Genomic DNA, 14,993 nt, shown 5'->3' with positions numbered 1-14,993 from the left:
TATATGGTACATTTATATTTACTGTATTAAAATCAAAAACCATTTATCCAGAAACTAAATAATTTATATTTCCATACTTGTTGATCGATGTATTAAAGTCTGTTCATAATCTATTTTACTTGCTTATTGTCTTAATTTCTATGTTAATTTTACCCATTTTGATTTTTTCACAGGGTCTCTGGATTCCAGAAGGAGAAAAAGTTAAAATTCCTGTAGCCATTAAGGAATTAAGAGAGGCTACATCACCCAAAGCTAACAAAGAAATTCTTGATGTGAGTTTTCTTTTTTGTTGTTGTTGTTTTTTGAAGATTTAAAATATTGGCATTGTTGGTGAAGGTGAAGTATTTAACGGGGTTAGGCAGAAAGGCCATGTTTGGATTCCTTCAAATAGATTCTCCATGACACCTACCCATAATTGAGCTTGGAGTTACAGTCATAAGTCATTGCAGTTGTGAGTCAAGGCATGATGTGACCAAAACTGATTTTTTGACATATATTTTTTTGCATCAGTCATTTGCAATCAGGATAGTCATTAAGTGAATTAATTTTCTCCAATGGTTATTTTTTACTTGAAACCAGAAGTAAACACTAAAAAAACAGCAAAAAATATTGCAGTCGTGCTCATAAGACCATGGCATGCTGCAAATGGCCATAAGAATGTGCTACTTATTAAGTGCCCAAAAGTAGTCATGTGACCATCTGCAGCTATTGTAACTTTGGAACTCGGTCATGAGTAGATTTTGGTCTGTTATAACTTCAAATAGTTGCTACATGATTGGCCATAAGTTTTTTGGTTTTTTTCTAATATATTTTATTGATTTTTTTAAACATAAATCACAATAATTGGTGAACAGTGTGTTATCTGGGTTACATTTGTAAAACAATCATTAACAATTGATTTCTATAATCCATAATCCACATAATGGTTTTAGTTGATTTCCTCTTTTCCCAAAATATTATCTTTTGCAAACATTGAGTTAATACAATTCCTATTGTTTTGATAGTTAACAATTATATATATATATATATATATATATATATACACACCCATATTCCTAAAAATAATAGTCACATCAATATAATATTTCTTTTCTATCCAATCATTCTGGTTCCCTTATCATAGATCCTGTTACAGTCCTTATTTTAATTTGTTTCTCCCACCAAATTCTAGGTATTCTTACTGGTTAAGATTTTCTCAAAAATTAATTACATTTTAAAATTTAACTCTATTTTTCCACACAAACCATCTCACACTTTTACATTTCTTAAGGAATAGATAAAACAATGGAAAAAAAGAAAGCAGAGCAAGAGTAAGGAAACATAAAAAAATAACATACTACTTAAAATATATATCCCTCCTAAGCTAATATATATTTATTTCCTAAATTTCTTATTCTTTTTAACCATAATTAAAAATATGTTTAATCTTTAAACATTCCATTTAATACATCTAGTCATCTAATCCTTTAACTTGTATTTAAAACATTTTTATCCATTATAATTTTCTTAAATTCAATCACATTTAAGTATCTAAAACATTTCCTTTATCTATGTTCAATTTTTTATATTACTCATATCAAGAAAGAGAACAAAAAAGGGAAAAAAGCATACTATATTATTTAGAATGACATATATATTCCAAAACTTTTCTATTTCTTTAACCATATTCAAACAAATGTTTCTTTTTTAAGTATTCTCTCTGGTAAGTCCCATCATCTATTTTCTTGGTTTCCACTTTAGTCTTTTTCCTTTGCCCAATATCTTTCTTAATCAATGTATTTTGCTGAATCAAAAAGTTTTTCTATATGTTCGTAAATGTAGATATAAAAAGTAAATTAGGTGAAGTGTCTTTGTATGGGGCTTCTGCCTTTCAACGTTTGTTGAAAATCTTTTTCTTTTCCTTTCTCTCTGCTTCTCTTATCATTTCCTTTTCCTCCAATGTTCCTGACATCTCTACAGTCCATTTTATTCAATCTGTTTTCTTGTCCTCAGATTTATTTTGTAATCCTAAAGGATAAGTTATTTTTTCCAATTCTTGTGAATTTTTTTTCCACTAGGATTAAATTATTTTTCCTTGTTTTGTTAAGTTCCATCTTTAAGTCTCTATTCTCAATTCTATATCCATTTATCTGTTTTATCTGCTCCTTCTCAGTTGTTGTTTTCTGGGATTTTTTTTGTTGTAGAGTTAACTTAGAAATAGATTGATTTATATTTTCAACGTTATTTTGGATTTCTTTGTGGTTTAAAGTCATTGTTGTTTGAATTAGTTGCAGTATACTATTTATCTCCTCCTGTGAAATATTTATGTTTTCTTGATATGTTCTTTCTACATGTCTCTGATCCATGATGGCCAAGAATTTGAGTTTTTCTCTTCCTTTCTTTTCTCTGCAAATAGTTTTAGAGTCCCAATTAAATAGATATTTGTAATCCAAATAGTAAAAAAAAGTTTTTTCCTGAAATTTATAATTCTCTCTTTGTCTACAGCGCAGATTATTGTCTTTTTTTGTCACAGCTATTCTTTGTTGTTAAAGCTTAGAAGGTCACAAACACAGATTAGCTTTTCCCAGGTTTTGCCAAGTCTTATATTAAAGTCATAGCTGTTGTAGTCTTCATCCACCACTAGGTGTCAGCAACTATTTGTTTTTCAATTTCATATATTTTGATCCTCCATAAAAAGATTAATTTGCTGCTTCCGTTAGTATAAGGGTGGGGAGGAAATCCCCCTCCTTCTCTTTCGGAAGTATTTTGCTTCTTGGGGATCTTTTCCAGGAAATTAAATGTAGAATAGAAAAGAGAAGATCGAATTCTCACCATTTCAAGCACGCCGTTCACAGTTGTGCTGGTTAGTGCTTTTGGACTTCGGTTGCTAGTAGCTTGGGCTGGTCGATGCAATATGGCCAGCCTTTCTCCTGTCAGGTTAGAAGGCTTTCCCCAAGTTGAATGGAACGGCCACCACCATTCCATAATCGCTGGTGCACCCTTCTTTCTTCATCACCTATCCGGGGTGACTTAGACCCATTTAGGGTCCCCAGGCAGGGCGAAATTAGCCACAGGGATACAGAGAATCTGCAAGCCCGTGACCGGTCGCTACTACGCAAAACCCATGATTGGCCATACGTAGAGGACTACTGTATTTAGTATTTCCAATCTGTACATTTTTGACAAATTTTATGTAAATGAACTGAAATTTACAACAAAAAAAAGCAAAGGCATATTTAGATGGGCAAAATTGGGAGTGGGTTTAGAAAAGGTTAATTTGTTTCAAGCAATTACTTTGTGGTGCATAAGAAATGCTCTCCTTCCTTTATCTTATCCACATAATTATAAAATGTTACTATTTTGAGTATACCACATATGTAGACAGCATATTGTTCCTTTGCAGAATGAGTTAAGTTATGCAAAATGGAGAAAATGAATGCAAAATAATTAACTAAAAAAACTAAAAGGATTAAAAGAAAATTAACTAAATCTTGTCTGTTGCAGCATCATTCACTATATCATGTAGTGATTTTTATTATTTAAATTTTTCACCTCTTTCCAAGGATCTTTTAAACTCTGTTCTAGCATTATTTTCCCAGTCTTCCTTTCAACAAATGGATCCTTTCTTCATATATTTATTCTCTCAATTTTCCTTATTCATTGTAGAATGGATTAACAAGCTGTAGTTATCTATTAAATATGCCTTAAAATGTCCTTAATCTCATAGTGCTCTTCTCCTTTTACAAGATCTGGAGGTGGAAGGGGTCCTTCTACTGGCCTTAATTTGGAGTCTCACACGGGTTTTAATAGACTGCAATGAAACACTGGATGGATCTACCTAAGGCTTCTCGGCATCTGCAACTCCACTGCCACCAGATTTATAATCCATATGATGGGGAAAGGACCTACATGCATAGTACCTAGCATTTTACAGGCCTGTCTTAGGTTTAGATACTTTGTGGAAGGTCCCTTCCAACTTTACTATTATTATTATTATTATTATTATTATTATTATTATTATTATTATTATTATTATTATTATTATTACTATATACCTTACCGCCCATTCGGAATTCCCTGTGAGGGGCCTCTTCTGGTCAGGTTGCTTTTTCTGGGCCTCCCTTGCTTTATTTAGTACCTTGCACACTGTAACCCATGTGTCTCTTAAGAGAATCCATCCACTCTGCCAGTGTTGCAGAGGATAATGCTCCCTAGAGAAGCTCCGGCATGCTATGAACTCAACCCTAGTAGCCACCTTAAAAGAGGTAAGTCCTGTGCTGCTATGCACCGAGTTATTGTAGGCCACTTCAGCAAACAGCAACAGCTCAGTTAGTTTGTTTATAATTTACATAACATCAACACTATTGAGTTAGCTCATTCTGCTGCCCAGTTAGTACTGGATGAAAAGTGGAACTAAGCCCCTGAGATGAGCCTATCAATCCCATGAACTCCCATCAAAACTTTGCAGTAATGGCATCCTCTTTGGTACCCCTTGCAGTCTGTAAGTGTGCTGCATGAACATTTTCGATAGGACTCAGGGTAAAGAGAGATTTAGGCCCAGTAGGAAATGTGCCTGCTTGGGAAAGAGATCAATAACAGTCCACATTACAGTGTTCCCGCCACTATCTGGCAGCTCAACTATGAAATCCATGGCTATTTTCTCCCATGGCAGGATCAGAGCATGCACAGTCTTATTGCACTGAGATAATCCAGGAGTAAATACAGTAAACAGTGGTCTATATTAAATTGTGGTTTATCTTACACTATCTACAATATCATACATCAGGAACAATATATATACACATGGTAATGCAGCAAACTCCAACACACAGCAGTTACAACAGAAAAACAGACGAAAGAGAGAGAGAGATTCCAGTAAAGACTTTCCTTTTATACTCAGCGTCTTAAAGGGATTCAGATCCTGCTTGCTCTTAAAGAGACACAGACCCTGCTGAGTCATTCCTATCATTGCATCATCCACTTTATATTACATTACATCAGCTGGTTAGCGTTTAAATCATTACCCTGACAGGCTGGTTACCAGCTGCAGCAATCCAAGGGTCTTCCCTGGCAGGCACTTCATAGTAGCACAGACAGGGCAACTCACTACATAGGATTCTATGTCTTTCTTCACCTTTGGCCATCAAAATTGTCCCTTTATAAGGTGTACGATGTTCATGAATCCAAAGTGCCCTGCTGGCTTTGCATCATGGTTCCTTTGTAGACCATGGTCCTCTGGCTGGCTGGGATATACACTTTACTCCCCTTCTACTCTAAGCCTTGCTTCAGCATCAAGTCTCTCTCATGCTTTTGGAACCACTCATCCTCTCCCAGGGCGTCTCCTAGTTGCTGGATCAGATAATCTCCTCCTGATCAAGAGGGTCATTCTATTGCTGTTTCATGTGCGCCGGTGCTGCAAGTTGTTTAGATGGGGTGATAGAATTAACTATCTCTTCCCTAGTGCTCTTATATTGAGGAAGGCATGAGAGGCATCTGCTAAGAAGCTTTTTCTCCCTGGCAAATAACATAGGGTGAAGTTGAACTGGTTGAAGTATCGAGTCCATCGGGCTGCTTAGGGGATAATTTCCTTGGGGCCTTCAGTGCTTCTAGGTTTTTGTGTTCAGTCCAAACTTTGAATGGGATTTTACTGCCCTCTAAGAACTGCCTCCAGGGCACAGTGGACAGTGTAAGCCTCCTTCTCCCAGATGGACCACCGCCTTTCGCTATCAAATATTTTCCAAGATGTATAGGCATAAAGTTGCAGCTCTCCCCTTTCATTTCTCTGCAATAAAACCACCACCACTGCAACATCACTAGTGTATACCTGGATCACGAATGACTCCCCTGGGTTTGGGTATCTCAAGATTGGCTTAGCAGTGAAGAATCTCTTTAGTTTCTCAGAAGCCGCTTAGCACTTGACAGTCCAGTTCAAGGGTTGGCTTGGTCTGGGCCTCATTCCCCTCCCCATTTTTAAAAAGTTCATGATGGCTAGGACTATCTGCGGGAACATTGGAATGAATTGCCTATAGAGGTTTGCAAATCCCAAGAAATTCTGCAGTTGCCTTCTGGTCCATGGGGCCTCCCATTCTAAGATCTCCCTCACCTTTCCTTGGTCCATTTCAACTCCTTCCATAGAGATATGGTATCCTACATAGTCTAAACTGGTCTTGTGGAAGTCACACTTGGATAGCTTCGCATATGGCTGAGCTTTAAGCAGTTTATCTAGCACAGCTCTCAATAGTTTTACATGTTCTTCCATTGTCTCAATATAGATTAAAATATCATCTAAGTAGACCAGCACCCTCCTATACAGGTGCTCATGTAGGACTTAATCAGCTGCATAAACATGGCTGGTGCCCCCTATAGTCCAATGGCAACACGCGGAATTGGTAGCATCCTAAGGGGCAGTTGAACATGGTCTTCCACTCATCCCCTTCCCCAATCCACACTCGGTAGCATGCTTCCCTCAAGTTCAGCTTAGTGAAAATCTTCTCCTTGGACAAGTAGCTCAGCATGTTCTTCATTAAGAGGAGGGGATATATGTTTTTGACGCAAATGGCATTTATTCCTCTATAATACATACACATTCTCAGGTACCCCTCTTTCTTCTCCTTGAAGAGCACCAGGGCTGTCACTCTTGACTTGGCTGGCTGGATGAAGCCTCTAGCCAGATTCTTGTCTATGAACCCTCTAAGCCCTTCCATCTCCCTGGGTGTCATGGAATACATCTTTGGCTTTGGCAGCTTGGCCCCTGGCACAATTTCAGTGGTGCAATCTATTGGCCAGTGGGGCAGTAGCACATCTGATTCCCTCTCACTGAACATCTCAGCAAGATCATGGTATTCCCCTGGAATGGGCTATTTCAACCCCTTACCCTCTGTTAGTGTGTTAGCCAGTTCCATTTTTGCCTCCCTAATCACAGGCTCATGGCTGGCACCCAGTGCTTTCCTCAGTTCTTGCTGCTTAGCTATTCTCTTTCTCATGCACCACTTGTTATCACCTCAATCTACTGCTGGGTTCCACTTCTTCAGCTAGGCTAGCTCTAGGATCATAGCCTCAGTCATCCCAGGGGCTAAAATAAAATGGATAGTCTCTCTGTGATTCTCAAGCTCACTGGCCTTCATCAAGCAGATCACTGGCAGCCCCTCCTCCCGATAGCTGTTCAAATCCCATGGGCCACCTTAGCTTTCTGAATCTCAACCCTAACTTTTCCACCGTCAGCAAGCTGATCAGGCACCAGGTACAACCTGAGTCTAATAGGGCAGTAAAGGTGACATTTACCCACAAGTAGTGCACCAGAATTTCTACCTGGGGAATCATTGGAGTGATGGTGCAACTGTTTCCTGAATAATAAACAAGCACCTGATTGGATATTTGTAGATAACTGGGCATCGGGGGGGGGGGGGGAGGAAAACTTTGTGTTGTTAGCATGGAAAAACCTCAGATTCAGCTTACACTATTTCTCTAACCATTTAAGCTTCAGTAAAGTATATTCTTGGCAAAACAAATGGCCAGGAATGTTCCTTTGCTAGATGACTGAGTGGAACAGATGACAAAAAGTACAATTACTTGATAATGAGTGATTCAGTATATTATGACTAAGATATTATTTGATTGGGCTTTCAGAGATTAAAGAACTAGAACTGATGAAATCGAAAGAAAAAACACAGTTTAAGTCATTGAACAAAAAAGCTTTTTACTTTTGAGAGGAGATGAAATTTGATTTATTGAGGCTAATTGTTATGGCTTCTCTTAACATGGTCTTCATTAGATAATGACACTTGCCATAATGTAAAATTTTCTAACAGTAAGTGTGAACATACGTATTTTCTCTTGTGATTATATTTTCTGTTTTCTCTCCCATTCTCTTTTTTTATTTGTACAATGTCTATTAAGATCTTTATAATCTAATTTACAGGTTTGGAAAATGTAGTGGCAAATTATTTTCTTATATTTTATGTAGTATTAATTTGTTTATTAATTGTCAGGAATCCTAGCAGTGAATGGACAGAAAAGCATCAAAATATGTGTTGGAACCATTAATTTAAAAAATTATGTTGCTTTTAAATAAATAAATTAAAATGTTATACTATATAACAAATAATGGATTTTTATTTTATTTTTATTGAACTTTATTCAATTAAACTATTTTGTTTTTATTTCAGTATTCTTCTTGAGATGGTAATTTACACTTTACAAGTATACATAGTTGAAAGTTGTCATTTTGATATGTGGATATACTGTACCTATTTAGATCATGTGCATTAAAGAAGAGAGAAAAAATTGACTTCTTCCTACAGGACTTCTATACTGATGCAATCACCTTTTTAAATGAGAGGAAAATTTAAAATATAATTGTCCTATGTTGAAGTGTAATGTGTCAATTCTAGCCTTCAGATTAATTCTCATTCCACATAGAATTTAGCATGATTCAGATTAATTCTGTCTATATATATATTTTTAATTACATTAAAAATTCGAATCCTGGGTGATGCCATGTAGTAAAAACAAATAAATACGAACACCAGGATAATATCAAACTAGGATTTGTTTAATAAAAATGTTGAGCTTTCGTCGGCCAGCACTGCCGACATCATCAGAGCATAGAAACAAGTCAATGGGAGTTCCCTTTTTTTTTTTTTTTATAACGCCGGCCGATTTTGCGCACGGCTCCTGGACCTAGTCATCGGTCCATCTGATGCCTCTGATTGTTTCATTCTTGGAAGGCACGTAATCGCTTGATGGTTTTTAAAGCCGCAGTTCCCTTATCCACTTTTCTTTTCTCCAATCCCCTCCCTTGTGCACCCCCCGCTGTCTGTTATTGCACCACTAATTTCTAGGGCTGCTGCTCCCCCTTTCTCCTTCTTTTTGCCCATCGCTTTCTTCGTATGTATCCAATTATCCAGATTCGTTGTTCCCTCCTCTCCCTTTTTTTTGATCATTCCCCTCATCTGCCCACAGCTGTAGTCTCAATGATTTTTAGGGTTGCTACTCCCCCTCCTCCTTTTTCCCCAACTGTTGATTCGCTCGTGTGTCTCCAACCACCCCCTTGTGCTACACACTTTCGCTCATTCCCTCTCCTCATCTCTACCCCAAGGCATAACTGTTCTGTCCCTGGCGGGCTATTGGCAGGATGTATATCCAATATATATATTGGTGACTCAGGTGACTCTGAGAGATTTGCATCAAGATAAAACCAATCCACTCAATTATTATAAATAAGAGTTTTGAAGGGGGAAGTGGGGTGCCTTCTCTGTTAGTGCACCAACTGCCTCCATCCAACAATTTCTCCTTAAGGACCCCATGCCAGTCAGCACAGCCAGATTTTCCTGAAATCTAAAAGAAAGGGGGTAGATCTTACCTTCTGAGACAAGATGTTATATCCTAATATTATAATTTCTCCCACAGTAGGTATTTCTCTCTCTCTCTCTCTTTTGATTAGGAAGCATATGTAATGGCAAGTGTCGACAATCCCCATGTGTGCCGTTTGCTGGGAATTTGCCTCACATCAACTGTCCAACTCATCACTCAGCTTATGCCTTATGGTTGCCTTCTTGACTATGTCAGAGAACACAAAGATAACATCGGATCCCAGTACCTTCTCAACTGGTGTGTGCAGATTGCAAAGGTATATTAACAACAAACTGCATCTAGTTCTCCAAAAATGTCTATTACGTAGACCTAAATTCAGATTTGTCACTCTGATCTAGCTGATGCCTACAAGCAGTTCTTATTTTTAGTTTCCACACATGCTACATTAAAGCTTCCCTTGAAATCTTGGGTGTGTTTTAAAATTCATGTAAGTCTTCAACTAACAACCAATTATTTAAATTACAACAGACTCAGAAAGGGTACACTTTTCCCCTTTGCAGTCAAATGATTACAGTCTGGGTATTGGCAATCTGTTCAAACAAAAAGCCGTGCAATCATTTGATCATGATTTGCAATCTTCTCTTCCAGTCAATGGAAAAACCAATAGGGAAGATTGCAAGCTGCTGCTGCTGCTGCTGCCTGCTGACAGGATGCCTTCTTGTCTCAGGGAGCTGGCTGAAAGAGCTTCCTACCAATGGGAGCTGAATTCCTTTGGTAAAATGAAGAAATGGAACTCAAATCCCAAAGATCCAAGCTGTTTCTGAAACTCATCAAAGCAGTTCTCTTACATATCCAGAAGAAAGCTGAAGTCTTCTAGCAGGAACAGACACCCTGCCCCAGTTCTACAGTCTGTTAGAGCAGTTCCTTTCTATGCATGGAAGGAAACTGAACTCCTCCAGCAGGATGCAGAAATGGAGCTCAGATACATTCCTCTAGCTCACTAGAGCAATTTCCTCTCTATACAGTGGGGAACTAAACTTGACAAGGTGGTTTTTTTGCACCATCTCCAACCCAGGAGATTGCTTAACAATCACAACCAGGAGTGCCAGGAATGTGTTTTAATAAATACCTATTAATACAGCCTTGCTCTGCAGATGCACTCATTTTTTACTACTGCTGTAAAAGCAACAACTTTATTGTGACTACCTCAATATTTTGTAAATACAAAATTCATTTTGTTAATATTTTCTATAATGTGGCTATATATGTTATGTGGTACAATAAGATGCTTTAACTGTTAACATGTTTAGGGAATGAATTACTTAGAGGAACGCCGTTTGGTACACCGTGATTTGGCTGCCAGAAATGTCCTTGTTAAGACTCCCCAGCATGTGAAGATCACAGACTTTGGATTGGCCAAATTACTTGGTGCAGAAGAGAAGGAGTACCATGCTGAAGGAGGAAAAGTAAGAGCATCAATTTATTTCTCCCTTCTGGTTTGCTTTATACAATGTTGAGTTTTCAGATATTCAAGTTCAGTTTTCGGTCACTTTAGAGAGTGGTGGAAACTATATTGACAAAGAAATTATATATAACCTATCCAGAATAGGTCAAACTTAGAAATTTAGAATTTATCTATATTTTATTTGTCTGCTTGTTTGTTTAGTTTGCTGGTTGGTTTACATATCCTACCATCTCAAAGAGACTGATTCAAGGCAGCTTTCAACATTTTGAAAAACTACTAACACATAAAGGCGGGATTCAAATAAATAAATAATATAGATGACAGCCAATGAGCCAAACCAACCAAATGGCACGGACTCTTAACAAGCTGATATCCATGTCTTGAGGGCTTTCCAAATGGGGTCTAGGATCTTTCACCTCCCACCCTTGGCCATGCCTCCTTCACCTCTCGCTTTGCGCCTCCACCCATTTAGTGTTCCTCCTCAGCTGGCCCTCCCCCACTCAATCTCCCTAGCCAATAGGCCCCTTGCCATCCACCTCATGCCCTTCGGCCTGGCCCTTTCGCCGAGGCACCCTTTGTCCCGGGCCTTTGGCTGCCTGGGACAGTTAGCCACCAACCAATCAGTGGCAGGGAGAAGCTATAGTGCTGCACGGCGGCAGCATGTGTGGGCAATTGCAGAGGCTGAGTTGTGGGGTGGGTGCACAGGCAAATGGTGGGGCAGGCACAGCTTCTCTGATTGTGGGGGGTGTGTGGATGCGCAGGTGAATGGTGGGACAGGCGCAGCTCCGACCATTGGGGGGCGGCCTGGCATGGGGCAGTGGGCAAACAGTGCATTATCTGGTACATTCATCCCATGTATTAAACAAACAAAGCACCAAATGTCTGTCTCAGAAATGTATGATTATCATATGTTTGTGAAGTCGAGCCTGATTAAATGCATTTAAAATTTAATTTTTTTTGCATGCTATTTGCTTACTCAATAAATCCCCTCCATGAATCAACAACAACCAAAGTGACTGCCACACAGCGCCTCAATTATTTATCGCCATGGCTGTTATTAGTAATGCTGCTGCAATTTCACCTATAAAAGGGCATTTAATATTTCCTGCCAGCTGGTAGACATATATGCCTGCTGAGAAGGTATGTACGTTTCTGGAGGGCTGGACTTTCTCCTGGAGAATAGATTGGCCTCAATCTTGCTGACATTGAGAACATTTCTGGAGGGCCAGGCTGGGGAAGCTGCAGACCTTCTGTCTACCTTGATTGTGCTGCCAAATTTCAGTCACCAGATTACAATAAATGAAAAAATAACCCAGATCAGATGACTGCCCCCTCCCCTCCCAATGATCACCTCGCTAACCCATTCTAGTCCTTGTGTCTCCTTCCTTCCCTGTGCCCTCTTTTCCAATGTTGTTTAATTGTGTGTGGAGAAAGGAGAGAGAATGGGAAGGAAGGAAGGAAGGAAGGAAGGAAGGAAGGAAGGAAGGAAGGAAGGAAGGAAGGAAGGAAGGAAGGAAGGAAGGAAGGAAGGAAGGCTGATGGCCTGGATATGGTGTCTGGCGGCAGCGATCTCTGGGGTGCTGGGTGCAACCTTGGCAGCAGCTCCATCTTCACCACAGAGTGCTTGCAAGGAATACAATTGCAGGGGACACTTCCAGCAGTTGGGTCCATTATGGTAGAAGTATTCGGGACTTCCCTTTTCAGAGAACCAACATACGCAGGCCATCAGCCTTCCTTTCCTTCCTTCCTTCTCACTCCAACCCTCTCCTTCCTTCCCTCCCTTCCTCCCTCCTTCCTTCCTTCCTTCCTTCCTTCCTTCCTTCCTTCCCACTCTCCCACTCTCCCTCACTTCTCCTCCCTCCCCTTCCTTCTTTCCCACTTTCCCTCCCTCCCTTCCCAGAATTGAGAAACACTGGCTAAAAAGTTTGGAGACTCTTCTTCCCCTCCCCCAGTTGCAGAACTTGTTACAGCTCTCTTCCAATCCTCTGTTGAGGGGGCGGGGCTGGAAGGGGGGAGACCCCATGCATGAACACGCACACACACACAAATTATTAAACAACATCAGAAAGAGGGCAGAATGAAGGAAGGAAACACAAGGACTAGAATGGGTTAGCAAGGTAATCATTGGGAGGGAGGGGGTAGTCTTCTGATCAGGGTTATTTTTTCATTTATTGCAATCTAGTGACTGAAATCTGGCAGCACAATCAAGGTAGACAGAAGGTCTGCAGCTTCCCCAGCCTGGCCCTCCAGAAATGTTCTCAATGTCAGCAAGATTGAGGCCAATCTATTCTCCAGGAGAAAGTCATTTCCAAAAGACAGACATAACAACAGAAAAGCCCTACTTCCTGAGTCCCACAAGATTTTTTTTTTTTACTAACTTCTGGATCTAGTGGAAAGAGGCAGCCATCCCACAAATTCCTATGCCATGAACAGCTTTATAGATGACAACCAGTACCTCCAGAATTGCACCCAGAAGCACGCTAGAAGTTGTTGTAGCACACTGAATAGAGATGTAGTATGCATACAGCAAGTTGCATGTTGAATGCTGAGAAAGACATTACTTCTCCCTGAAGTAAAAGTAAAATTCCAGTGGAATTTTTAATTGAGAAATATGCCGTCATCTGTGACCATCTCTACCAAACAATTTTACAATTCTCAATTGTAGAGCTATTTATTTATAAATAATTCATGGCTGTCACTCAGCTCACACCTAGGTGATAGCAGGTGGCTTATAAAATTCACATCATAAAAAGCCCACTCCTTCCCCTACATTTAGTAAAAATACATAAGAGCATTTTGCTGGCAATGCTTCTTTCAACTTTTCATATTTTGAACGGTAATTCTAGGTTATATAAGTAACATACCTATCATGAATGGCTGGCTAGCTGCAATGATATGTATAAAACAACATTTTGCAAGCATTAGCACATACTGTCATGCTTTTTAAAATAATGAACTTTGATTCTCATCTGCTTGCAACGGTTCCAACCTCTTTCTAGGTTCCAATTAAATGGATGGCTTTGGAGTCAATTTTGCATCGCATTTATACCCACCAGAGTGATGTTTGGAGTTTTGGTAAGTGTAAAAACATGTGTGCTGATTCTAAATTGATCACTGAGCTGATTTGCAAGCTGTGCTCTATAACATTTCTTCTTGAAGAGACAGAGGGATAATGTTATGGAATTGCATCTCTCCAAAGAGCCCTTGATGCACAAAATTAATATAACAGATGGTTTTTAATGGAAGCAAAATTTGGATCGTTTTGTCAAACTTCTATTGTTTAGTATGTGTGGAGAGAGATAGTGGTTTGGGTTATTATATATTATTTTATTTTATTATTTTATTTTATTATTTATTTGGCATAAAGAAATATTCAGTTATGTGATTTTTTAGGATATTCTCCATGCATAGATATATCATGTGAAGGAGAACAAAGTCTCACTGTGTTTGTTGAAACTATTTGGAGTAGGCTGTAAATAACATGCAAACCAGAATAAGCCATTGAGACTCTAAAATATGCCAGGAGAGAAAGCAAGTTCACAATTGGTCAACAATCATGGTTTTGTTATATACCTCTCTAAGTAAAAACACAAATAGTATAAAGTAGTAAGATGAAACTATGGATCTACCCAGATATCTGTATTTTTTCAAAAGAAATATGGCAGGGAGCTCATTTTTGTCTGATTGAAAGTCATGTGTGTAATAATTAAAATGTTGGACTGGGATCCAGGTTTAACTCCCAATCCAAATATACTGCTCAGTGAATTATTTCAGACCTATCAGTTGAAACTTGGATCACAAGTTCAATGACCAGATAAATAAATACTACAGAAAATACAGATTTGACAGTCTGAAATTGTGTTGCTCAGTGAAGCAAATCCTATACACCATCAGCTTTTCAATAATGTTTATATGGCTATTTCCCTCCAAAGTTTCTGATTATTGAAAGTCTAGGATTGTTGTTTCTTTCAGCCTATCATACTGCTAGTAATCATCTCTAGCCTATATCATTTCCAGCCTACTGTATATCAGCAGCTTATATCATAAATTGCATATATTACAAGAAGAAAAAGAAGAATTAGGCTGCATGTGTCAGTTCAAAATATGGTCAAACTCCTATTTGTTCATTAAATTAAAACAAAATCCTACCACAGTTCAAAAATTGTGTTAACACAGTTTTTGAAAAAATTTAAGACAAATAATTATTCTACTAAAATTACCAAAAAAAAGAAGAATG

General features: G+C 38.6%; 1 protein-coding gene across 2 annotated transcripts in view; it reads left to right on the top strand.

Moving 5' to 3' along the window:
• EGFR (epidermal growth factor receptor) overlaps nucleotides 1–14,993 on the top strand; it is a 111,734-nt gene that overhangs the window by 81,940 nt on the left and 14,801 nt on the right. For both annotated transcript variants that reach the window (XM_015812798.2, XM_015812799.1), the window contains exons 18-21: nucleotides 174–272; nucleotides 9,422–9,607; nucleotides 10,602–10,757; nucleotides 13,756–13,831. In XM_015812798.2, the coding sequence (XP_015668284.1) occupies nucleotides 174–272; nucleotides 9,422–9,607; nucleotides 10,602–10,757; nucleotides 13,756–13,831 (517 nt within the window). The remainder of the gene's footprint in view (nucleotides 1–173; nucleotides 273–9,421; nucleotides 9,608–10,601; nucleotides 10,758–13,755; nucleotides 13,832–14,993) is intronic.

This window comes from Protobothrops mucrosquamatus, unplaced genomic scaffold (genome assembly GCF_001527695.2).
Source record: "Protobothrops mucrosquamatus isolate PMUCROS unplaced genomic scaffold, P.Mucros_1.0 scaffold111, whole genome shotgun sequence".
NCBI lineage: Eukaryota > Metazoa > Chordata > Lepidosauria > Squamata > Viperidae > Protobothrops > Protobothrops mucrosquamatus.
Note: the sequence above shows the minus strand (reverse complement) of the source record. Positions and strands in the feature narration are given on the sequence as shown.